The following is a 24,813-nucleotide window of genomic DNA, read 5'->3' on the forward strand; positions in this document are numbered from 1 at the left end:
GCATTCCATGCCGATCCAGTCCACGGTTTAGCCATGGTTCTCCATAAAACTCTTGTAGCTTGGCCGGATCTTATTACACATTTGTGAAGGGCGGGCCTTTTATGTGTTGCTGCTACAGGGATACCAAGATGGAAATCCAGGGGCTTGCTGATGCCCAAAACACTCACTATCAACATGGCGTCCCACGTAGAACAGGTTTGTCTCCGCCGAGATCAACGAGGGGGGCTTGTTCTAGCGCAATTTCAAACGAAAACGAAGTGGGGACAGTTTCAGAGTCTCGTAAAACGCACAGTGACAACAACAACAACAGGCCTAGGACGTCTCCATTTCGCCTACTGGCAGAAAATGGCAGCGGTGTCTGTCTGCCAGTACTCAATAAGCCAAACGGTAAGAATATTCACATGCAACTACAGCCTCAAAGCCATGAGGGGATTAGTGGGCATCATAACGTGACAGCAGTGAAGGACAAGGATTTTGGCGGGTTACAAACAGCCTCCGACCAAGTCAGAGGTGTTTCAAAGTACGACGTTGAGAAAGAAGATCGCTCATTGCAAATGGCGCTGCCGCTCTTTGACGGGGAAGATGGCTACTCTGAGCATTCACAGCAGTGTCAACAGCTAACGTTAAACAAGAGTTTACGGCAGCAACATCTAGACGGCGCCACCCTTCAGCAGTCACTGGTAAGCGAAAATACAGTAACACCGAGGAGCAACAATACAGGCGTAGCCAAGGCCCAAACGGAGGAATTTTATGTGGATTTCAATGTTGTACAGGAAGGAAATGTTAATACGACTCAGAGAGACCAACCAACCTCTTGCTTGACTAAAGATGGAGAGCGGGTGAACGGTAAGGCCGTTGAATCCTCTGAAATCAAGACGTTCAGGTCAATGGAGGTGCACAGCACACCATTGCTTTTAGAACCGGATGACGAGTTGAATAATGTCATTAGCCGAACACTTAATTCACAACCCGCTCCATTGTCAGATGTTAGTTTTATTGGTGCTTCCGAACGACTTTCGGATTCTACTCTAACAGACAGAACAAGACGGGGAACATGTATTGATGCTGAAAATGGAAACATTGTTTTGTCGAACGAATATGGCGATACTGTTCGCCATGCCCATCTCTCTCGTGAAATCATTTCTGAGAATGACCTAACATCATCCGCAGAGTTAGGTTCAAACAAACTGTCACCTCAGTCAGAGACGAAAAGTACTTCTGCTTCTAACGAAGATATGATGGATTCTGTGGAGATGCCTGACGCAAGTAACAATTCGGAGTTTATGTCCGACTTCACAGGCTTATCAGAAGCACCAGCGAACGTAGACAACCGGGCCTCAAGTGGCATTGCGCCCGCAATGTCCCACGAAACGTTCTCTGGCACCATCATGATAAACAATCAAAGCATCATTGTCACAATTGAGAACGGTGTTCTGACCTTAGCTGCATCGCCCGAGGGCTACACTTACAAAGACGACGGGATGGTCAGTCTAAAAGAGCACCTTGGTATGAAGGACCATGAAGACATCGTTCTTCTCAACTATGACAGTGGTACCAAATCCATAGGGAAGATCAGTAACGTTGCAGTGAGTGCCCAGCAAGATGAGCTAAAAGCTGGCTTGTCTGTAAGTGACACAGAGCTGAACCTTGCTGACGACTCCTCCCTCACAGAAATCGGTGCTACTTTAGACTCTTGCACTCCCATCAAGCAGGAGGATGTCAGGCTGTGTGGCATGGACGAGGGTCACCCCGGGCCGGAGGAGCAACCTCCCAAAAGTGCCTCCACAGCAACTGGCGAGGATGAGCTGCAGCCCATGAGCCTGGCCGGTGTCGTGGGCCTCTCCAAGAAGGCCGCCCTGGTCACCTACTGCTGCCCGCAGCCCGGCTGTACCAGCAGCTTTGAGACCAGGCAGAAGCTGAAGCTCCACCTGCTGTTCCACACGGAGGACCAGCGGCCCTTCAAGTGCACGGTGGAGGGCTGCGGCTGGTCCTTCACCACCTCCTACAAGCTGAAGCGCCACCTGCAGTCCCACGACAAGCTGCGGCCCTACCGCTGCGAGTGGGAGAACTGCGGCCGGCGCTTCACAACCGTCTACAACCTGAAGGCTCACGCCAAGGCCCACGACAGCGAGAACGCGTTCGCCTGCGAGGTGTGCAGCGAGCGGTTCCGCAGCGCCACGCGCCTCGCCAACCATCAACGGACGCATTTTGAGCCAGAGAGGCCCTTCAAGTGCGAGTTTCCTGGTGAGTGGCATCATTGGTGGCTTGGTGTGCATGACCCCAGAACTTATGCTTACAGCATTTAACCAGTTTTCAAGTGGTGCTTGGATGGTTACTACACATACCATGATATTATACTACTACAGTAGTGTAAAGTGGCCACTGGTGTGCTGATTAATGCTGGGTCACTGTGGATCATAATGTTTCTACTGTTTATGAAAGTGCAGAACTCCCAACATTTAACAGTCTGTCTACAAAAGTGAAACACTCTTTCTGCCCAGATGGAGTCCTTTAGAATACCAGTATTCTGCCATCCCACCAGCTGTTTTTAAAAAAAAAAAATTTTTTTTTTCTGGTTCATGCACTTATGTACTGGTTTCCATTGTTTTTTCAGGCTGTGAGAAGACATTCATCACCTTCAGCGCCCTGTTCTCTCATAACCGCACACACTTCAGAGAGACGGGCCTGTACAGCTGCACTTTCCCTGGCTGTGACAAGAGATATGACAAGGCCTGCAGGCTCAAAATTCATCTTCGCAGTCATACAGGTATCGGCCTGTGCACATTAGGCTGTGTGTGGGACGAGTGCCTCCACTCTATCTGTATTCCTCTTTGACGTTCTGTATTCCTCTTTGACGTTCTGTATTCCTCTTTGACGTTCTGTGTTCTGTATTCCTCTTTGACGTTCTGTATTCCTCTTTGACGTTCTGTATTCCTCTTTGACATTCTGTATTCCTCTCCTCATTGCAGGTGAACGGCCGTTTGTGTGCGATTCCGAAGCCTGTGGTTGGACCTTCACAAGCATGTCAAAGTTACTCAGACATAAAAGGTGAGTGAAGACCCATTGGGGTTTCTGATTGCATTGCACTACCAGCTGTATTCTAGATAGTCAGCAATTCAGGACGTTGATATTTGAGCGTTGAACAGACACTTTTATGAAAGTGCAGTACTTTCAGTGCTTCGGCAGCAACGTGGTGATGGGCTGGAATTGTTTTTTGCAAGCTACTATGTTTGCAGAGCCAGAGTTGTGTATGAATACTGCCATTTTCGGTGCTTGCACAGAACTGACAGGTAGTGGACCCTGAGGAGCAATTAGATCCATTTAACAAGCAGCATATTGATTTTGAATTGTGGACTCTTATCTTTTAAGTGCACTTTTATTTCAGCCTAATGCTGGAGGACTCTATCTCTAGGGAAGGCAGTAATGTGTGTATGTAGGACAACAGATCTAGGTTACAGTTGAAAGAAGGACGGTGAAGGGGTGTGGGGGGTAAATATAGTGGGTATTGCTCCATTGAGACTCAGTGTTCTGTGTGGGGTGGGTAAATATAGTGGGTATTGGGTAAAGACTCAGTGGGTATTGGGTGGGGGGGGGTAACTCATGGTATTGTCATTGAGACCCATGGTGTCCTGGGTGGGGTGGGGAGGGGGGTAAATATAGTGGGTATTGCCTGGGTGGGTGGGAAGGGGGTGTAAATATAGTGGGTATTGCTCCATTGAGACTCATGGTGTCCTGTTTTTGTTCCCCCTCATTCTCTGTCTCTAGGAAACACGACGATGACCGGCGCTTCACCTGCCCGGAGGATGGCTGTGGCAAGTCGTTCACCCGTGCCGAGCACCTGAAGGGGCACAGCATCACGCACCTGGGCACCAAGCCCTTTGAGTGCCAAGTGGAAGGTTTGCCATCCTTATTAGACTTCATAGTGCACTTTTTGCCAAGCTATAGTGTGTGTGTGTGTGTGTGTGTATGTGTGTAGATGTATGTAGGTAGGAATTTGACTAGTAAATAAACAGATAAGTGCCCAGTCAGATCTACTTCCCACAATGTTTATCTTTTTTTTTTTTTTTTTTTTCTTTGAATCTATTTAAAGTACAATGTGCGTTTTTGTTTTGTTTTTAAACATTCATGTTATGTACTTTATTTTCTTTGTGTGTGTAGGTTGCAACGCTAAGTTCTCAGCGCGTAGCAGCCTGTACATCCACTCCAAGAAGCACCGTCAGGACGGCACGTGCCTGCGTAGCCGCTGCCCCATGGCCGGCTGCACCAAGCACTTCTCCTCCCGCAGCAGTCTCAAGAGCCACATGGTCAAACACCACAACCTGAGCGCAGGTACGCCACGGACACGGCAACGGCAACACTGCACTCTAGTTTACTTTTCGTCTTTCCACGTGATGAGGATCTTTTGATCATGACTTGTTTGATCTGTTCTTGGTTTAACACATTCAGTTCTTGTTGGGCTTTTTGTTTTAGTACATAATTGAATACATTTTAGTATATGGCTCTTCAGAATTCTGCAGAAAGTTCCATTAACAGAAAAGGATATTCCTAATGTTCAGAGGTCCAATAATTCTGTATAATGACAACTGGATAAAAACTAATGACCAGACACTGCCAATGACAGCAGGATTTGCTCTTCTGATCCGTCTTTTATTTAATTTTGTGAGAAGTCTGTTCACTTATCACAATGGAACCGTATAATTAAGAATGGAACTTCATTGAAAGTGAAAGTCGGCAAGTAGTATGTTGCTCTGCAACATCTGAAACTTTCAAGTTCTAATGGTGTGGCTATATTATATAACTGTATATTTCTCAGCAGAAGTCATGACATGTTAACAAAATAATTTTTCAAGACTCACTCACTATGTTTCCATGCACACCATATTCCGGTTTTATTTGGAATAATGACAATATTCCGATTGCACATGTAAAGTCATGTAAACACCTTATATACTAAAAACTGGAATAACACCCCTAGCATATGCCTCTTTTAACCAGAATATTGTGGCATGGAAACTCATTAGTTGGAAAATGCTCATTTTGGAATATTAAATTACATCTGCGCATGTTTGTGCAAGGACTTGTTTTGATGCCCTGACACTTGGCAAACATGGCAAAAAGTGTGGCAAAACGTTTGCACTTCTAGAGGTCAATTTATGTTATAACCAGAATATGGTCCTTAATCTGAATATGGTGTGCATGGAAACGTGGTCACTGTTAAGTTTTTTTTCTCGTTTTGGCAAGTAGCCGTATAATGTACGGGATAATGTATGGTCGACGGTCATTATCGTAAAATAAGTCCCTTAAAGACAAAGCAACCCCTTCTGTTTGTTAATTTTTTTGTTTTTTTGTCCTTACATTATCCCTTACTTAATGCATAACATTATCCATTATCATAACATCAGAACACATTGATGACATACATCTTACTACATGCATGCCGATCATGGGCATGAGAAATGTGTTGATCTTCGTTTGGAGGACCAACACATCTGTATATGTATCTTTTTGTTGTCCAGTCTCTGGCTCAACATCTCTGTTGTATCCTCACTCTTCTTCCATCCTCAGATGTGCTGAATCAGCTGGAGACCACCAGCACCACCCTGACGCCCAGCAGTGAGTTGACCAGTGGGCCCCAGAACACTGGCCCCGGCGCCGGGTCATCCGGAACCGAGCTGGCCAACCTGGACCTCACCTCCCTCTTCTCCAGCGTCCCCGCCAGTACCGTTGCCGGGCCAGTGCCCAGTGTGGGTGGGCCTGGGGCGGCCGCCGCCACCGCCTTCACCATGGACATATCTCTGGTCAGTAGCGGCATCCTCACCATCGACCCTGGCTCGGTAGGCTCCACGCTGGGCCCCAAGACTGTCGACCCCCTGATCCTGGCGGCCAGCGCGGACATGGGCTCGCACGTGCTGGACACGGGGCCCCCTGGGGTCCTCCCGCAAGGCACGCTGAACCTGGACGACGTGCAGACGGTTAGCCCCGAGGCGCTGGGCTCTCTGACGACCCTGACCATCCAGGGGCCCGGCGGTGCGGAGCAGCTGCAAGTGCTGAGCTCCTCAAGCGCTTTGGCCTCCGAGCCGCCCTCGTCCTCCCTCACGTCCACACTGTCGTCCTCGCTCACGCCCGCCCTCTCAGTGTCTGCGGCCCTCGCGAGCACCGCCGTGCCGGACCTGCTGTCGCCACCGCCGTCCAAAGCCGAAGCTGGGGTCAGATGTCGCGCCTCGGGCCCCCTGCTCGGGGGAGGAGTGGAGGCTCTGGGCCAGACGGACAGCAAGGGGATGGCGCAGTTTGTGTTCCCTGCCCACAGCGCCACCTACGGCAGCCATAAGGAGGCGGAACTGGGCACAGTCACACCATGCACCTTCCTGGTGAGTTGAAGAGCTTGGGATTGATGGCTGACTCAGAGCTGCCAACCCTCACGCATTTGATTGGTGTAAGAGCGCGTGGAGTCAATCAAATGAATGAATCTCACTTTGAATGTGTGAGTTGGCCGCTCTGCTGACTTTGACATGCACTTTAATGAAATCTTTAAGTCATCAGAAAGTCCTAAAGTTTTCTCTGTTTTCTGTCCATTATTTTTTGTGTTGACACTATTCAGTTTGCCAAAAGGGATGATCGATTTAGTGACATTTTACTTTTGTTGTGTGCTTGTTTTAAGGAGAGTGGTGGTTCGGCTCGGACTGACTACAGAGCCATCCAGCTGGCCAAGAAGAAGAAGCAGAAGACTCCAGCAGGTTCTGCAGGTAGGCCAGAGGGGTCAGTTAAGCCAGTGGTTTTCAAAGTGGGTGTCAGGGGGGCCTCAAAGTTGGAAGGAAAAATAAAAGCAACAAATACATTTGAAAATCTTTTTAAATATATATATATATATATATATATATATATATATATATATATATATATATATATATATATATATATATATATATATATATATATATATATATATTACTATGAGGGTTGTTATACAATGCCATTATAATAATTTGTCGCATGTCTGAACATTATATTTTCCATGATAATGACTGGGAATAATAGTAGAGTGATAGCTCTCATATAGCAGAAAGCCCCAAATGCATTGTATGCTCCATCGCTAAGTGCTTGTGGCTAAAATAATCATTAGGACTAGGTTAATGTATTTTTACATTTGCCGTAGTATTGTCGATGGGTTTAATAACACATCAAGGGGGTCCTTGGCCAGAACCTAGCGGTATTTGGGGGGCCTTGTCGTGGAAAAGTTTGGGAACCCCTGAGTTAAGCCATCCTGATACCAGAAGACTTTGACAAGATTTGGGAAAGATTTTAGTTTTTTGAGTGAATCATTGAATGGGTATTAGTTAGTAGACTCTAGTTAAAAGTTAAAAGACTCAATCTTTCAAGAATCTTTCTCAAATCTTGTCAAAGTCTTCTGATGTATGGGTAGCATTAGACGGACTGGGTCACACCCTCAGTGTCCTTGCTATGTGTGACGGCAACATTTTAACGCTACAGCGTGTAGGATTTCAACACTGGCTGTTAGTCCATCGGCCAGCGGAGAAGTCGGGGCCACGAGAGCGCACCAAACCAAACCGGTTTTATTTTGTTGTTGTTGTCTATGCCCCCACATGACAAAAATGTGTGATGGACTTTCCAAACACACAGCTGAAGATTTCTACAGCCTCTTACAGTTTTTTCTGATTGCTTAAGCACATTTTTTGTAACTATGGCTTTTTTTGCAAAACTTTACACACAAATAGGAAAACCTTTCACCCAATCAGCAAAACATTGTAGTTCTCTTGCAAAAGCTAACACACCTTGCTTAACTCTTCACACCTTCGTAAAAATTATGTTTTTGTATCAAACAGTAAACACAAGCCATCACAATAGTAAGCACACAATGTGTCAACTACACACTGATGGTATGAATAAAAAACACATCTGGCTTTAGCTTTCTCTGTGCACAAGGTAGACTGTCAGTTTGAGGTCATACTTTTGTCATAGATTTGAAAACATACAGGGATCCAAACTTCAAGTATTGGTGTTTATTTACACACATCAAAACAAACACAAGTGTTTTTTTTCCAAGTCAAAACACAAAATAGCAATTTCACTGAGGCAAAGAAATCAGTCTACATCGGGTCGTCTCTCAAAATTTCGTCTACATCACATGCAATGTCCTAGTCCAAGGCACCGGGGAAAATATATTCTGGAATGTCGTATCCAGGCCTGACATGACAATATCCCTACATGTAGACTGATTTTTTTTTTTTTTTTTTTTTTTTTTTTTTTTTTTTTTTTTGCCTGTAAAAAGGGCCCCCCTCGTCCTCCTCTTGCTCATCCTTGTCCTTATCCTCTAACTTCACCTCCTTATACTTGTCATCCTCTCCCTCTCACTTCACCTCCGCGTCCTCTTCCTCCTCTTCTTCCTCCTACTTCTTGATCTCTACGTCCTCTTCTTCAGCCTTCTCTAATTCTTACTCTTCTCACTCTTCCTGCTCCCTCCATTGTACCCATTGTACATTACCTGTGGCTTATTTATAGTGCTTAGGCTGATTGCAAAGTGAACTAATTATCTAAAACTGTTTTCACATGAGAAAGTGTGCCAGAGAGTTGGCAAAAAAGTGTAAATAATAGCCATACATGTCATGTGTATAGATTTGCTAGGAGTGTGTTGATCATTTGGAAATTGGGTGTAAAGCATGAGTTGTTTACAATTCCGCAAAGAGTGCAAAGCAGTGTTTGTGCTTTTAGTTTTGCGAACTCAGTGAGTGGTTTTGCTATAAGTATTAAAGCAACACCAAAGAGTTTTATTTGTACCTTCAAATAATGTTTCCAAAATCGTTTCAGTGGTTAATCAACTCGTAACAGGGTGAACGGCACTTCTGCATTCGCTTCGCAGCCCTCTATCGGCTATAACCGCACTATGTAAGTTTGCCAGATCGGGTAGCGGTTCTGTAGTTAGATGGAATGAGACATAAGAAACTACAAATTTGACTTGCATCTGATGTCGCAATACATCGTACTTTCATAAAATCATGCAACATATTCTACCTTGTCTGACATCGTTATTTGCAAAGCCAGTGCTGGATAAACAATTAGCATGCGTGCGACAGAAGTTCTTTGGTGTTGCTTTAATAGTTTTAGAAATTGTGCTATAAGAATCACGGTTGTGTTTAAGCATTCAGAAAAAAAATATAAATTCAGAAAGTATATTGTGTATTCAATAAGTGTATATTGAGTGTTCTACTCAGCTTCAGCTGTGAGTCCCAGATGCCAATCATGCATTTTTGTGTTCAAGACACATAGCTATCACAATACAATAAAGTTTTGTGCTGCTCCGCACCGGCGGGCCCCTGGATGGTCAGGGTCGTCAGAGAGCCCAGCGCCTCGGGGCTAACCGTCTGGAGTGGTTGAGGCTTATGTGTGACTGTCTGTGTGTTTTCCTTTGTTATGTGCTGCAGGCGCGGGGCAGCGGAAGGCTAAGGGCGGTAAGAGTGCCAGCTCTGCGGCGCCGTTGGCTTCGTCCGGTGCGCGGTTTGGGGAAGGAGCGGACTCCGCCAGCGGGGGTTTGACCCTTCGAGACCCAGTGACTGGAGCTCAGTATGTGCAGATTCAACTGTTACAGGTGAGCTGACCGCATGTTATGCACCTAAAACCAGTTAATGGGAAAAGCACCGTCTTTGTTGCGCTGTGGTGCAAGTGGCTGCAGCGTCCATACCACATTCAGGTCCAAGTGCCCCGGGTTTGACCCAATCTCTGTGCCACTCACTTCCTGTCACTCCTCATTGTCCTCATTTAGGCAAAAAGACCAAAAAATATACTTGAAAAGAAATCCAATCTTCTAAGACTAAGTGTGTGTGTTGTAATAGGATGACCCTGGGAGTGATGGGGACCTGGCATTTCAGTTGAGCTCCCAGACGTCGAGCTCTCACTCACAGCTAACAGTCGATTTGCCAGTCAACATCCTTCAGGTAAGGTGCTAAACGTGCCCAGTGCTTGGCTCAGTTTAAAGGAGAATTCTGGTGACTTCACATAGATCTCGGTTTCGCGAGGTCACGGAGTACTGTCAGTACGGGGGAAAAAACAAAAACATTCTTGCCGTTCAAATCAAAGTAATGTTCCTCCTCTTGTTTTAGGAGCCCTCCACCATGACTGAGGAGGATAACGGCTCAGACAACTCTCAGTTCACAGGGAGCACCATTAACCTGCAGGACTTGGAGTGACAGCTGAGACCGGCGTCCTAGACGCCAGATGCCACACAATGAACTAAAAGCCTGGGCACGGCCAACCTGCTGGCCACTTTTTGATTCCAAAGGAAGACTTTCTTAACGTTTCTTGTCATTCTTTGTACAGCTCTTTTATATTATTAGTGACTTTAAAAAGTAATTTAAACGTTTTCAATGGGGAGCAATGCACCTTGGGATGGATTTGCCATTAATCTTAATATGGGGCAATCTTTTTTTTTTTTTTACTCTTTGGTGTGTCTGGACAGTGACTGGCAACCTTTGTTGTGTTTAAGGTTTGACATCAGACCTGTAGCTGGAGACTATTGGAGAGATTGGCCAGACAAGGCATATCACACCCCCCATGAACTCTGCTTTAGGTGTCATGGCACTTCTTTCCACCTTGCTTGTGGTTTTTGGTTTATGCCGTTTGGCATCTGTTGGCTCAAGTGCTCCATTGCCTTTCTTATAATGTCTAAGCTTCTCTACTATGCCTTACATGCGTACATAAACAAACACCATCACATGGAACAGCTTCCTGCTCTCTGGTTTTGGTGACATTTTGTTTTTCGGTTACTTGACATTTATTTTTGTATTCCTTATGTCTGAGATGGAGACTGAAAATCATGTTCCCATGTTTATAAAAGACAAATGAAATTGTTTTTTTTGTTTGTTTGTTTTGTTTGTTTGTTTGTTTGTTTGTTTTTATATCTGTAATGTAAGAAATGAACTTTCATCTTGTTATTTATTAGGTTGGGTTTACATGACTGAGCAATCAATTAAAAAAAAATCAGTACCTGTAATTGTAGTTTGGAGCTATTTGTTAACACTAAGTAAATGTTAGTTAGTTGATTGTGTTAATCACAGGCTGAGGCCTGGGAGGCTGCATGTCATTGCAGTGCTCCATGAAGTCTACAGGTCCCCACACTGGTCAAGCTAAGAAAAAGTCAACTGAGTCTTTGCTACAAATCTATGACTTTACTTGGAGAAAAACACTCACATTCCTTGCAGTCAGTCTCATTCATAATTTAGAAAAACTATCTTAAAAGACAAATAAATGCAATAATTCTAAAACATGTACACTATATTGCTAAAAGTATTGGGTCACCTGCCTTGACTCGCATATGAACTTAAGTGACATCCCATTCTTAATCTATAGGGCTTAAATATGTCAGTCCATCCTTTGCAGCTATAGCAGCTTCAACTCTTCTGGGAGGGCTTTCCACAAGGTTTAGGAGTGTGTTTATGGGAATTTCTGACCATTCTTCCAGAAGTGCATTTGTGAGGTCACACTGATGTTGGGCGAGAAGGTCTGGCTCTCAGTCTCCACTCTAATGGTGCATTCAGGGCACTTCGGAATGACAAGGACCGCCCCCGTGGCTACTTTGTTTTTCCCACAGCAAGTGTTCATGGGCTTTGCCATCGGAATGTGTGACAAACACGAATGCCACAACAAAGGTTAAAACATACACTCACTAATCCTAAACAAACAAGTGTATTTGCTTAAAATACAGTGTAAGACGCTTGTGAAAGAAAGATATGCAGCTTTCAAGTGACAAAAAAGGGCAAATTCCAAAGTTCACATTAAAACTGTTGGACGACATGATGACGAGCCCCAAACTGGGCAACTCTGTTAGCAAAATCTAGCCCCAGTTTCTAACCTCTGACCATAGCCTCTGACTAAAACATTACGTGACGTGAATGACGCGGAATGATGTTTTCACTGGGAAAAAGGTTTTTCCGAAGCCCATGAACGCTAGGTAATTCATCCCAAAGGTGCTCTATATAGGGTTGAGGTCAGGGGCCCCATGAAACATTAAGCTGCATCCAAAAATTGTCTTTAAAAATCTTCTGATATTGATCATGCATATGGCAAAGAAAGACATGAGATCATTGGTCTTGGAATTTTGATCGCACTTAGACCTCAGATTACTTGCAGTACCCCGGCATTACCACAAGGAAATGGTCGTACGTCAAGTTTGAACCTGAAGTGGAGATAAGCACTTTTCCACGTCAAAGACAGCTTTTATAAATCTGAGCGTTGGCAGATTTATAAAAGTCTAAGATCAAATCTGTGCGTAAGAACGCTTTATAAATGAGGCCCCAGGACTCTGTGCAGGCCAGTCAAGTTCATCCCCACCACTGCATTGCAGTGTAAAGTTTAGTGGAGGGTGGGTTATGGCCTGTGGTTGTTTTTCAGGAGCTGGGCTTGCCAACTTAGTTCCAGTGAAATTAACTCTCAATGCTTCAGCATACCAAGAGATTTTGGACAATTCCATGCTGCCAATTTAGGGCCCCTTCCTGTTCCAACATGACTGTGCACCAGTGTACAAAGCAAGGTCCATAAAGACATGGATGGCAGTATTTGGTGTGGATGAACTTGACTGGCCTGCACAGACCTCAACCATATAGAACACCTTTGGGATGAATTAGAGCGGAGACTGAGAGCCAGGCCTTCTCGTCCAACATCAGTATTTGACCTCACAAATGCGCTTCTGGAAGAATGGTCAAAAATTCTCATAAACACACTCCTAAACCTTGTGGACCGACATCATATTAAACTCTATGGATTAAGAATGGGATGTCACTTAAATTCATATGTGAGTCAAGGCAGGTGACCCAATATTTTTGGCAATATAGTGCATCTCAGTGCCAGATGGTTTAGTTGTGTTTGGATTTAAAATAAGTCATGTAATGTAACTTACATCACAATACTGGCCTCACTATTTCCAAATTAACACAATGTTGCTGTCCAACTCCTACAATACCCCATGCACTACAACACCTCCACAGAGGACCTGTCAAATCCAATCAACTTTGTGGTTAAATAATTGTGCCAGCAGCCCAGTCATGAGACATTATTTACAGTTGTACACATTTCCCCTGCCTCCTGCTATGGCTTAATTAAGACTACTGCGGTGTCGAGGCACAGATGGCTCTTATACCTGCTGACCCATCTCTTAAGTGAAAAAGAACAGATGGTCCTCTCTTTCTTTGTCAGAGAAATCTGTTTTCTGGATTACGTTCAGCTTGCGGGACAGGGGCTGAGATCTTGTCATGAGCTTTTTGCCCACCTGCAAAATGAAACAGAATGTTGGTGGATAAATTCCCCACACGGTTTCCCCTGTTTTCCAGTAAGTGTTCACTCCCCACTCACTTTTTTCTTGTTTTCAGCCTGAGATCTCTCCAGAGCCTTTCTGATCCTATCCTCCTGTAGTTGCTTCTGCTGGTGTAATTTCTCCTCCCTCATCCTGAGTGCAGCGTGAGAGAAACAGATGGATTAATCCGGCAGGTAAACTCCGAAGAGTCATCACCATTTCCTACTCGCACACTAACAGGCAGGCTACACCAGGTGTGCAACTGAAGCATTCCGTTGGCAGAGCATAAAAATTATTTTAGAAAACTGATCTATATATATTTTTTTTCTTCAAATGTACAGGAGACTTTCACGTCTGGTGTAGCCACTTCTATTGATTATAGTGGACGCTACTTCTTGTAGCAGACACTCCAGGAATGGAGCACTTCAGTTACATGTCTGCCGCCTGTCTGTAAGGTCTGGGTTACACTGAAAGCAGAACTGAAACCCAGTGAAAGATGGAAGACTGGCCTAGAATAGAACACTGGCCTATTTCTTTTTGTGTGTGTGTCTGCCGTGCATATACACTGCTCCCATATGTGGGCAAGCTAGTTCCACTGATTCCAAACATTCCATTGATTTCAAATGTTCCGCTTCAGTTACACGTCTGCTGTAGCCTGGCCATAACAATGCGTCCAAACGACCAACTCGTACCTCATTCTCCTCTCCCTCTCCTTGGCCTTCTCAGCCATCTGGAGCCTGTCCTTGGGGATGGTCTCCATCCTCTCCATGAGCTCCCCTAGCCGGCTCTCAATGTTGGTCAGCATCTGCAGTGTGCTGAGGTTGGCTCCAGTGTCTCCCACACAGCAGCGGTGGACCTCCTCCACCTTCCCTCTGAGGGTGTGCAACATGTTGTCCTGGGGAAGAGAGAGAGAGAGAGAGAGAGAGAGAGAGAGAGAGAGAGAGGATACATGTCCTACTTACAGTAAATATGGTTTGGGAAACAATACAACTTTTCAGAGATCTTAAATCCTGGAAATACTTTATGGGTGGGTTGCACCAAGAAGGATTAAATTAATCTTAGTTTAGGCCTAAATCAAGGATTTGTAGATTTAGGTTTAAGTTTAATATCTTCTAAGCTGTTTGAGAAACTAATTTGTTTAAATTGAATTCTCATGATTTGCATAGGGTACAACATGACTAAGGTTAACGAAAACTAGTTTATTCACATTAAGTTGCATTTGTTGCGATTTCATTAACTGTTTCCGGTAAAGATGGCCTGAAAATCTTACGTTTTGAGCAACACCTGTTCACAACTCGTCCCTTGTGTAACCACATTTTAATGAATGTGCTCAAAATATGCAAATGCCTGGGATAGAACCCCAGCTAATCAGAGGTAGGAGGCCTCACCTGGTCCTCGTTCTTTAAGTGGCCAAAGCTGTAGAGTCTGGCTCTGAGCTCCAACTCCGCCACCTTCTCCTGCTCCCGCTGGATAGCTGAGGTCATGACCTCGAGCTGCTTCTCTAGCTCTGCAGACTCGGAATCCCTGTAGAGCAGAAGGGGAAGATTGGCTATAATTGGCTACTGTCACAGATAGACTTTGAGGAACAAAGGAGGAAAGTATAAACAGATATAATAGGATATGAAGAGTCAAGTGTGGGCAGCTGCCTCTCTGTCTCTGTCCCCTTTCCTAACTTTGATCCTCGTCAGATCTCTTACATTTCCTTGCGTGTCACTTCCATGACCTTGCGGAACTCCTCCAGGGTCTCCTCGGTCTCGCAGGCGTTCTGAACCAACGAGAGGTTCTGCTCCTCCAGCTCCGTGAGCAGGTCGACAAGCTGTTGCGGGTCGGTAAAGTACAGCGCTGGTTCATCCTGCAGAGGGCGCCAAAGCAACAGCAGCAGCATTTAGTCTTGGAGTAACTCAAGGCATTTTAGGTTCGGTCTTAGCAGTCATATCAGAAGGCCTGAAAGTTGGGTACCAGACAAATGGCAGAAAAATACAACAGACCTCATATTCTGAGCTGTCATCATCAGTTTCAGATGCTTTCCCTCTGTGAACACAGAAACAACCTTATGTATCAGTATTACTGAATGCAGGGTCTGACTGAACTATTTTTAAAGGATTAGATCAGTATTTGTACAGCTAATTATGGCATTGGCATGTGACTGTGTTCACTCACAATTTGTCACTCTGTAGTTCTGTGGAGCCTGGAGTGGGCAGCCTCTTGGCCTCTCTGACAGGGGGCAGGCCCTGGCTTAATAAGCTCCCCCTCTGTCCAGTGGCAGCTTCAACAGCACAGCATATGGGGATTATTTTGAGATGGTGATGGGTATGTGTAGAGAACACAGAAAAAGCCAGCGTAGCCATTGAGTTACAGATTTGAATATTGTATAGACCCTTTCATCCACAAACATGTGCGTTCCCACGGCATTCCCGGTAAAAACGACATTGAGCTACTTGGGGACAAGCAAAAATGTAAAAAACTATTACTTTAAGTCAACATTTTGTGGAGCATTATCCAAAAGTCCGATTCATTTTCATTTCAACGTATCTGCGTTGGTTTTGAACGTTTCAACCGGAAACTCTCTAGGAACAAGGTCTATAGTAAATAAAATACTGCCAAACTGTATACATGTTTGAGATATAAAAATCTATTTACTTAGATGAAGAGTTTATCTGTATATACAGTGCATGCACAATGTTTCACCTGGAGGGTTTATTGTATAATTTTATGGCTATATCTTAAATTCATAGCCTGGTTAGCACGCAGACCTACTCAGTTGTAATTGAGAGTGGGTCTGGAAAAGATTCATTGACTTAAGACTTCCAGCAGGGGCGTAACTAGCAGTGAAATTAAACTTAAATTGGTGCATTAAACTCTTACCAAATTGTTTCAGAACTGTAGCAATCATGGAAACGAAGGTTTTAAAGGCAGTTGTTCACTCAATTCATAAGAAATACCCGTCCATGCCGGATTAGCGATTGTATTTGCATGCCTGTGTTTTAGGGACATTGGAAATGGGCTTCAATGACCGCTTGGCCAGGCGGACCTTCAGAGCAAATCCCAAATTTGCCAAAGTTTTGTATAACTATTCCCAGGCTAGTAAATTAATTGATCTCACCTCTCTACCTCACAATATTATCCCACCTATGCAGGTTTCCAATAATGATTCAAGGTCATGCCATGCCGTGCCAAAAGCCACATACCGGTAAGATATACACCATCTGTTATTATGGGTCTTTAGTAAAGCTAATCTACTAGACCTAAACTGTTCAAATGAGAGGAGATCATTATCTCTATAAATCCTGGTCTGCATTAATATTTAGTGAAATAGACTTCAGACAGTGGTTGGACTTAAAAAAAGATGCCGTTTAATGTTTGAAAAATGCAAGGCGCACAGAACTGCCTTTTGTTCTTCTTAAAAGAGAGTAGCACACTGTGTTTTGTTCATCGTTTTAAAAAATTCTATTTTTTTTACAGCTGCTTACTGGTGACGTCATCCTTTTTTGTACTGCTTGTGATTTTGAGCGACCTGTCCTGAGTGAAAGGCTACCATTTCTGACTTTAACTTTAAGAAAATGAACCAAAGAGGGGCACTTGCTCTAACTTAGTCCACTTTTGCATTTGCATTTATTAATTTAGCAGACACTTTTATCCAAAGCGACTTACAGAAAGAGTATAAGAAGGAGAATAAAGGCTGCACTTTGTATCAATTATAAGTTTGGACCAGCACTCTCAAAGACAAAAAAGGAGACTGAGTGGAGCCTGCTCCTACCACACAATTCTCTACAGAAAGAGTATAACATTCACTTACATTTCTCTCCAGTGGAGCTCCTGTTAGGACTCTTGCTGACAGCAGCTTTCTCTGCGTCCTTCTCTCGCTCCTTGGCTCTGGCCTGCTGGAGCCTCCCTCTCCTGGCCCGCTGTTGCTCCTGCCACTCTGGTGGAGAGAGCTTAAACAGGAAGTCCTTATAGAGCGTGTATTCCTTTAGGTTGTCTTCATACTTAGAGATGTCACTACAGAGGGCATGTAAACAAACAAACAAACAAACAAACAAACAAACAAACAAACAAACAGACAGACAGACACACACACACACACACACACATTATAAGCCCATCAAAGACCACAACAAAATATCCACATTTGAATAATCAAAATACCAAATACTATTACATATGACTAAACATGCAGTCATACATGCATAAAAGCAAAAGTATCACTTTACAGCAAAGTCAAGCACTTCTTGAATTTTTTTTTTGGGGGGGGATAGCCTACCTCTTAACAGCCACAATTTTAGCAGAGAGTCTCTTGATCTCAAGCACTTTCTCAAGTTTTAGTTTGGTCTCTTGCTCTGCCCTACAAAACCAAGCACAAGTTACACAACAATTTTCAGCCATAATTATAATTGACAGTGACAATAGTTTGACTCTGTGAAACTGTCCGGCAATGTGTTATGTGTTGCTATTTTTCTGTTAAAGGTGTTTAATCTTCACCAATAGCATCAGCCTAGCTGTGTGTGGGTTGAATGACTTGTCCTGTACATTTTGATTGCTGCCACTGATTTCCTGTCATTCTCCTTGAGGAACTCGTCAAACATGGCACTGTCCTCCTCCAGGAAGTGTTCAGCCTCTCTAAGCTTCTTCTCCATGGATGTGGCTGTAGCCTCGAGCCGCTCAATCTCCTGCTTCTTCACCTCTAAGGAGTACTGGGACAGTGGCAATGACAGTGAGATGAGAGGAAGACAGAAAGACAGAAACAAGGGCAACAAAGAGTGAGAGAGGAGAAGGGGAATTAAAACAAAGTCAGGATGAAATGAAAGGAAGCTTCATGGAAGTATGAAAGTGCTCGTTATCATTTTTCAAAAGTAAAGATCATCGCACACTGGTATATTATTACAGGTTGTTTATTTCGAGCAAACTATTATCATTTGTTATACCATAAGACTTACATCACACCACACTTATACCAATGATTGGTTGAATTCCCTATTGTTATGCACTCTTTAGAACATCAATTATTTCTCAGATATTTGCACACCTACAGTACAAAGTAGTTCCAATTTCTTGGAACTTCGCTTTGTCTTGTGGCCACATTACTACCTCGACTGTGCATTATTTTTCTGATACACGAACAACGTGTCATCCATTATCCCTTACCTAATAGTATCATTGCACTATTAATTACATGATGTGTTACGTTACATTGAATAACTGAACCACTGGGATACAAACATCTGAATGTCTCTGCATGATGTATTTCTGCATTGTCAGACATGCACGCAAAACCAGGTGTCTCTTGGGAGCACAGAAACATGAGCATCCGTCCCCTGTCCCTTTACCTCCATCAGAAACATTTCCCTCTTCTTTGAGATGTATTCACTCATGCTCTCCCGATCAATGTTGCGATCTGAGGGGACACAGGACAGGGTGGTCATTTACCAAATGCGTTAACAAAAAACTGTGATGAGTGTGTGGGAATGTGCTGATGAGGCTAAAAATGCTGTTTGCGCTTTTAATACAGATTTCACACAGTTTATCTTAGACAGGTCCGCTGCCTTGTCAAGCAACCCTCAGCAGGGATGACCAGCTTTAGCTAGAGACAGAGAATGATGGAACAGAAGTAATCAAAAGTACAAAACTACACACTAAATCATTTCTGTGATCACATGATAATCTGTTACTGGAAACGCATGTGTTTGTCTAGGTCCAATCCTATCCACCTTTCATCATGGCCGCCATCCACGCAGGCTTGAGGGCCCCAGGGGGTCGGGCGTCCCCATCACCGTCCTCCTGAGGCTCTTCCAGGACCTTCTTCCTCTGCCGGGCCCCACCAGCCCTCATACGACCTGCAAAGGTCACTTTCTCATGGACCTTCAGCCTGTGCTGCTCCTCCAGCTCCTGCAAATGGGAAACAGACATTTCACTTAGGTAAGAAGCGCTACTAGGGTCCACTGGCCCTCTCACTTTTTGTGGCAGATTGTCATAGCATGGTTAAAATCAGACTCATTCACTTTGTGAATAGTATCTCCCTGAAAAGAGATCTAGGTGGGTGTGGCCAGGCTAAGTTTGTCATGCTCAGTGTTGGGCTTCTTGAGCACCACCAGGCAGGATCAGTGGAGGAAGATGGTTCTGGAGGTTTATGATTGTGGGACATGATCTCTGTGACATGGTCCTAGATTTCCATGTCCAACCAAAGTCTGCCTATGTTTGGTACAAGGCCTAGGCCTATGTCAGGGGACAACACACATCCATTTCCTTAATTTCAGGCTCCCAAAACGTATTGTGTAGAATTTCACCCCATGAAATGGACCAAACCACACGAATGGACATTATGCAGGTTTTGAAAATACTCACCTTTTTCCTGCGTTCCCTCTCCTCATTCCTCAAGACAAAGATGCTGCTGTTGTCCGGCATTCGGAAAGGATTTGTTCCTTTTCTTCTTACTACAGGTTCTGCCGATTTGAATGTAGGCATTCATGAACACATACAGACTCAAACGTGCTGTCTGCAAGCAAGGCACCAATATATTGAGATAGTAGATAGCTGGTGTAACTAACAAAAAAAGTAGCCTTTCTCTCCAGATGGCTGAATCACCTACCTGACTCCAGAGACTTGGCGCTGCTTCTTGGGGAAGGTACAGCCATCACCTGACGGTCTGCTGAGTGAGAAAGCAGCAGTCTAATTTCTCTCTCAAGCTTTTTTCTCATGTGCAACAGAGTTAGGTGACACATAACAACTCTTGCAAATCTCAGATCGTATAGTTTATACGCTATTTCAATATAAAGTCCATATCTTGTTATTAAACCTAACTTACCATGTATCACTGGTGACAGCTGTGGTGATGACATCTTTAGGACAATCTCGAAGATAAAGCTGCAGAATAATAAAGGTCAAATATAATCTTTTATCTATTTAACCATCTATCTAGTACATTTCAACATTTGAGAAACATAACCCACCTTTGGATGCCGCTGAAGTTTAAAACACGACTATTAAGCTAGTACATTCTATATGTGAACTTGTACATTATTTAAGAGGTAGCCCATCTTTCAAAAATAAACACAGGCAGCACCAGCTTAACTTTTGTAAGCAAAACCATGTTTGAAATGTTCCTCAAACAGCCTGGAACTTTCAATCACCATTTCCGAGTTTGCATTCTGTTGCCGTAGCAACGATTATTCAGGGTCCTTTGACACTTTCCAACAGGTGGCAGCAAAGATTCTAGTGCGGCGGCTCATCTTACCCATGATCTTAGCACGTTGTCACCTTTCTTTTACTGTCCATGGATAAGCCCATAGACATAATATACATGTATATTGTGTCTATGGATAAGCCTCTCATCTAAAAATGGCGGCGTGAAATAGGCTTATTTGAGTCGCTACCGGAATCCCTTTGGAACTTTATCCCCAACTACATATTTTTTCGAGTTGGAGGCTAGGAATGTGTGTGACTTTAACCTTAGTAAACGCCCAATGAAGTTGTCAAACTTCCACAAAGCTCTTGGCATGGTGTCTCATTCAAACAACTTCACCACACAAATGCTACATGGAACAGGAATATTGTGTACAAAAATACATCTTTATTTAACAATTGGTTTAACATTATTCTTGTTAGTCAGCTATTTAATCCAAATGGTAGGCTATATGGATACCCTGAATTTAAGAAAATATGGTACCTTTATTAAATAAATAATAAAAAAAAAAAGTCAGGTTAAGCTAAACTGTCAAAGAGAGCAGGTGTAGGCTACTGTAGCTAGTCATTTACTAGCATGGTCTTCACATTTACCTCACATAAAAATACAAGTCCATTGAAGCCATTCAGGCAGTGAGAGCACAATTAACACACTACAAAAACTGCCCTTCAAATATGACTAATTACAATTCCAAGCATACTTGTACTAAAACAAGCAAATTTGGCTGCTAGTATTTTAAGAAAATAAAGTTAGTCATGATCCCCAAATTCCATTTTAGTAGACAAAACTCTTTTAAGTTAATACCACAGGAGAGTTAAAGCAACAAATAACTTCCCTCTGTCGCACGCTCGCCATTTGTTTATCCACCACTGGCTTTTTAAATAACGATGTCAGACAAGGTAGGATATGTTGCATGGTTTTATTAAAGTACGATGTATTGCAACATCAGATGCAAGTCAAATTCGTAGTTTCTTAGGCCTCATTCCATCGAACTACAGATCCGCTACCCGATTTGGGAAACTCGCATAGTGCGGTTATAACTGATAGAGTGCCGCGAAGCGAATGCAGACGTGCAGTTCACCCTGTTAGGAGTTGAAACACTAAAACGATTTTGGACACATTTTAAGGTAGCCTACAAAAAGCTCTTTGGTGTTGCTTTAATACAGATGTTTAGTCAGCTTAACCTCAGACCTTGAATTTCCCCTGGGGATCGATCTATCAAACTGGAGTCATGAAACAAGGAAAGACAATGTTGGATAAGAACATTTGGCCTTTATTACATTCAAGATGGAGAAAGCCCAAGTGCAGGAAATGAACAAAGATGACGGGAGTTCCATTATGCATTAGCATTCTGAGCGGTCATTTCAGGAATCATGGGAGTCTGCAGGGATAAAAAGCAACCTTTTACTCAATACAAATAAGCCATTGCTTCAACCTGAGGCTGGTTAACGCCCAGACATTTTGTTGGGACTACTGGTTGAGTTTGAGAGAAACTACAGACTGAAATAGGAACCAGGCCATCCCACAAAGTTCCATTTTGACACCCTTGCTCTATAAGGTTTAAGCAAAAGTGACTCCTTGTACAGAATGTTGGGCCAACACGAACTGCCAAAGTTTTTTTTTTTTACTTGGTATATACAATTCAAGGTGACAAAATTATGTTGTGTGGAGTAGTAGCTAACGTGAACTGCTTCCCATTGGTCTTCAATTCTAGTCAACAGCTCTGCACATTTCAGCAACAGAATCATGGAAAAGCAGTAGAAATTACTCAAATCTTAAGACTAAAGCAGATTCTAGTGCAGAGTGCCAGGTCTAACATCTGATCAAGATTGACGAGTCTAGAATTTCAATACAATTACATTTAAATCTTTAAACACAACAAAAAGTCAAACAATTACCCTTAAAAGGTGGTCCCATCTTGAGCAGCGGTAGTCCCATTTTTCAGATTCATTACAGTGGTTAACACAGCATCCTCACTTGGATAATCTTGGGATTCCACATGAGGAAACCGGGGGGGAAAAAAAATAAAAAAATAGATCCAAATTTTAGAACCAAACTATGGGGGATCATAAAAGCCAGCTTAATCCCACTAAGAGCAGTTGTAAACAAGACACGGAGACTTCCTGCGCTTCACACATCAAACCTTACCAGTTCCTACACTGTGTGCTGAAGTGGTCTGATTTTGGGCAATCTCAGCATCTTCACTTGGTCCATCTGGTGACTCTACACAAACAAAGCCACATAATTGGAGAACAGTAAACCAAGTTGAGATTTGTTTAGAAACACCCTCTACAGGTTAACAAAAAAAAAAAAAAAAAAAAAATCTGCTTTCTACAGGAGATGCACAAGACAAGTCTCGTCAATTAGCTCATCTACTTGCTGAGGAGATTTGGCAATTAAAATCAGTTGGTTTGGAAAATGATTGGATCTGTGGTGGGACAGAGGAGACCACCTTTGCATTGACAATGTTGCCCAAGCAGAGTCAGTGGACTTCCCTCAGCATTTGAGAGCAGAGCTGATATTCACTGGCCGTTTTTCAGGACTGAAACCCAATTTAATATACTCGCCAATGTTTGACAAAACTCAAAGCACAGATTCCCTTACGAGTTACTCCACCTGTAGCAGATGACTAAGTCTGGTTTTGGAGACTTGGGGTTGCAGTTACCACATCATCTTCACTAGCCCCATCTTTTGGTTCCCACATAAGAGGAAGACAGAGGGAAGCCAAGTCTCAAGACTAACACACAATAAATCAGACTTGCAGAAACTCATACAAAAAGAAGTCTTTACCAGTAACATCAGGTTGCGTAGAAGCGGTCTGATTGTGGGAATTGGGTTCTGGAGTGCCTGCTTGGACATCTTCACTTGCACCACCTTGGGTTCCATTTAAGGTTAGACATTTAAAGACAACACAACCACCTTGTAAGAAAATAAGAGCATTACAATAAAGACTGACCCTCAGCTTCAGTTTGGGTCTGGTTGTTGGGATTTGGTGTTGTTGAAACATCAACCTCATGGGCCTCTTTTTTTAAAGAAACCCCTCTTTTGAAGACAGAAGACTGCTCAAAAGAAGAGAAGAAATGATCTAAATCAGGATTTTAAAACATAATTAAACCGGCAAAAAGATGCTTCAAAGAACGTACCATTACTGAAACTGGCAATGAGAACCAAAACAACAAGTGTCCCCATTAGTGCCATGTTGAATCACCAAAATCACTAGGAACGGTGAGTTCAAGCAGCCATTATGGAGGCTTATAAAGACACAACACACTCATTCTTAATTCAATGATAATTAGAATCACATGAGTTCCAGGTGTGTATCGTTTATGGATTCATGGGGCCTGGCCTAACAATAATGAGGAAGGCGTATGCCGCAGGTGACAAAAGCTTCAGAAAAGATGTTTGGAATGAAGGCGGTAGGCTACACTTTTGGGCTGAGGAAGAAACACATGTTAATACTGCATAGTAGCAACAGGTTAAGGTTACTATGGAATAATGATAATGTTACTATGGAAACATTCACAGAAGGAACACTTAGAACTTTGATAAAGTCAGATTGACTAAAACCCCCCTTAGCTGTTGTAAAATCAGTGTAACCTACAGACTCAAGTGGCTTATTGGTTTTCTAAAAAGGTTACATCTATCTGGCAAGATTTCTTAAAACTAGATGTACCGCACTAGATGCGCCGCTCAGTTCTGTACATTCTGTCCGCAAAAATAAATCACACTTGTCAATTTGTCTCCACAATATTTCTAAAAGCACATACAGTACACGCTTGCAGGCACACACACACGCACACATATAAACACACACAGACTTAATAAACACACACACATAAACACACGCACGTACACACACACACACAAGCACAGATACTCACATGCACGCACACACACACACACGCACACACATAAACACAGACACACACACATAAAGACACATGCAAGCACACGCACACATACACACCCCATTACTGTACCTCCACACACATGCAGTCACAAGTGAACAAACACACACACACACACAAATGCAAATGCAAGGGATCATCATCCCCATACCTGGACTCTGTTGTGAAAGTTTTACCTTGCAACACAGGGAATAAACCTGTTGTTTTGTATTTTTCACTTTAAAGGATAATTCCGGTGTGATTTTGACCTAAAGTGTGTTGAAACATGATACCGAGTGTGAATGTATGTCTCATAGCTCATCTCGGCTTGTCCCCTGCACTCAGAAATCTGGCGCTAGTTAGCCAATGCTACCAACAGTTTTTTTCGTTGGGGGTGCCTCGGGCATTGGCATAGCCATGCAAATAAATCACTGTTTTACACCATTTACGAG

General features: G+C 43.4%; 2 protein-coding genes across 3 annotated transcripts; one reads left to right on the top strand and one right to left on the bottom strand.

The window, feature by feature from the left end:
* The first annotated feature begins 99 nt into the window (after positions 1–99).
* si:dkey-156n14.3 (zinc finger protein ZXDC) lies at positions 100–11,002 on the top strand. Its single transcript, XM_048254276.1, has 10 exons — positions 100–2,244; positions 2,615–2,767; positions 2,970–3,048; positions 3,766–3,896; positions 4,159–4,329; positions 5,566–6,368; positions 6,659–6,743; positions 9,438–9,601; positions 9,846–9,947; positions 10,113–11,002. Exons 1-10 carry the CDS (start codon positions 102–104, stop codon positions 10,197–10,199), a joined length of 3,918 nt encoding a protein of 1,305 aa, XP_048110233.1. The 5' UTR covers positions 100–101; the 3' UTR covers positions 10,200–11,002.
* A 1,234-nt stretch (positions 11,003–12,236) lies between these two features.
* On the bottom strand, positions 12,237–20,387 carry cfap100 (cilia and flagella associated protein 100). Of its 2 annotated transcripts, none has more exons than XM_048254281.1 (16): positions 20,242–20,387; positions 20,097–20,155; positions 19,881–19,937; positions 19,637–19,734; positions 19,003–19,180; positions 18,622–18,689; positions 17,825–17,988; positions 17,559–17,639; positions 17,094–17,296; positions 15,458–15,563; positions 15,286–15,328; positions 14,995–15,149; positions 14,686–14,821; positions 13,990–14,192; positions 13,357–13,450; positions 12,237–13,273 (listed from the first exon to the last, which is right to left on the bottom strand). In XM_048254281.1, exons 2-16 carry the CDS (start codon positions 20,128–20,130, stop codon positions 13,160–13,162), a joined length of 1,734 nt encoding a protein of 577 aa, XP_048110238.1. In that variant the 5' UTR covers positions 20,131–20,155; positions 20,242–20,387; the 3' UTR covers positions 12,237–13,159. The 2 variants fall into 2 exon arrangements, with proteins under 2 accessions (XP_048110238.1, XP_048110237.1); XM_048254280.1 differs by having other exon boundaries at positions 19,881–19,940.
* Between the last annotated feature and the right edge of the window lie 4,426 nt (positions 20,388–24,813).

The sequence above is a fragment of the Alosa alosa genome, chromosome 10 (genome assembly GCF_017589495.1).
Source record: "Alosa alosa isolate M-15738 ecotype Scorff River chromosome 10, AALO_Geno_1.1, whole genome shotgun sequence".
In the NCBI taxonomy this organism is placed as follows: Eukaryota; Metazoa; Chordata; class Actinopteri; order Clupeiformes; family Clupeidae; genus Alosa; species Alosa alosa.

Excerpts from the sequence above, each read along its gene's own strand:
- si:dkey-156n14.3 (XM_048254276.1), top strand. The coding sequence starts at position 102 with ATGTGTTGCTGCTACAGGGATACCAAGATGGAAATCCAGGGGCTTGCT. Across the intron at positions 4,330-5,565 it reads ACACCACAACCTGAGCGCAG|ATGTGCTGAATCAGCTGGAG; the intron begins GTACGCCACGGA and ends TTCCATCCTCAG. Across the intron at positions 6,369-6,658 it reads TCACACCATGCACCTTCCTG|GAGAGTGGTGGTTCGGCTCG; the intron begins GTGAGTTGAAGA and ends GCTTGTTTTAAG.
- cfap100 (XM_048254280.1), bottom strand. The coding sequence starts at position 20,130 with ATGTCATCACCACAGCTGTCACCAGTGATACATG. Across the intron at positions 19,181-19,636 it reads AGAGGGAACGCAGGAAAAAG|GAGCTGGAGGAGCAGCACAG; the intron begins GTGAGTATTTTC and ends TCCCATTTGCAG. Across the intron at positions 15,564-17,093 it reads GAGCTCCACTGGAGAGAAAT|CTGCCACTGGACAGAGGGGG; the intron begins GTAAGTGAATGT and ends GTGCTGTTGAAG.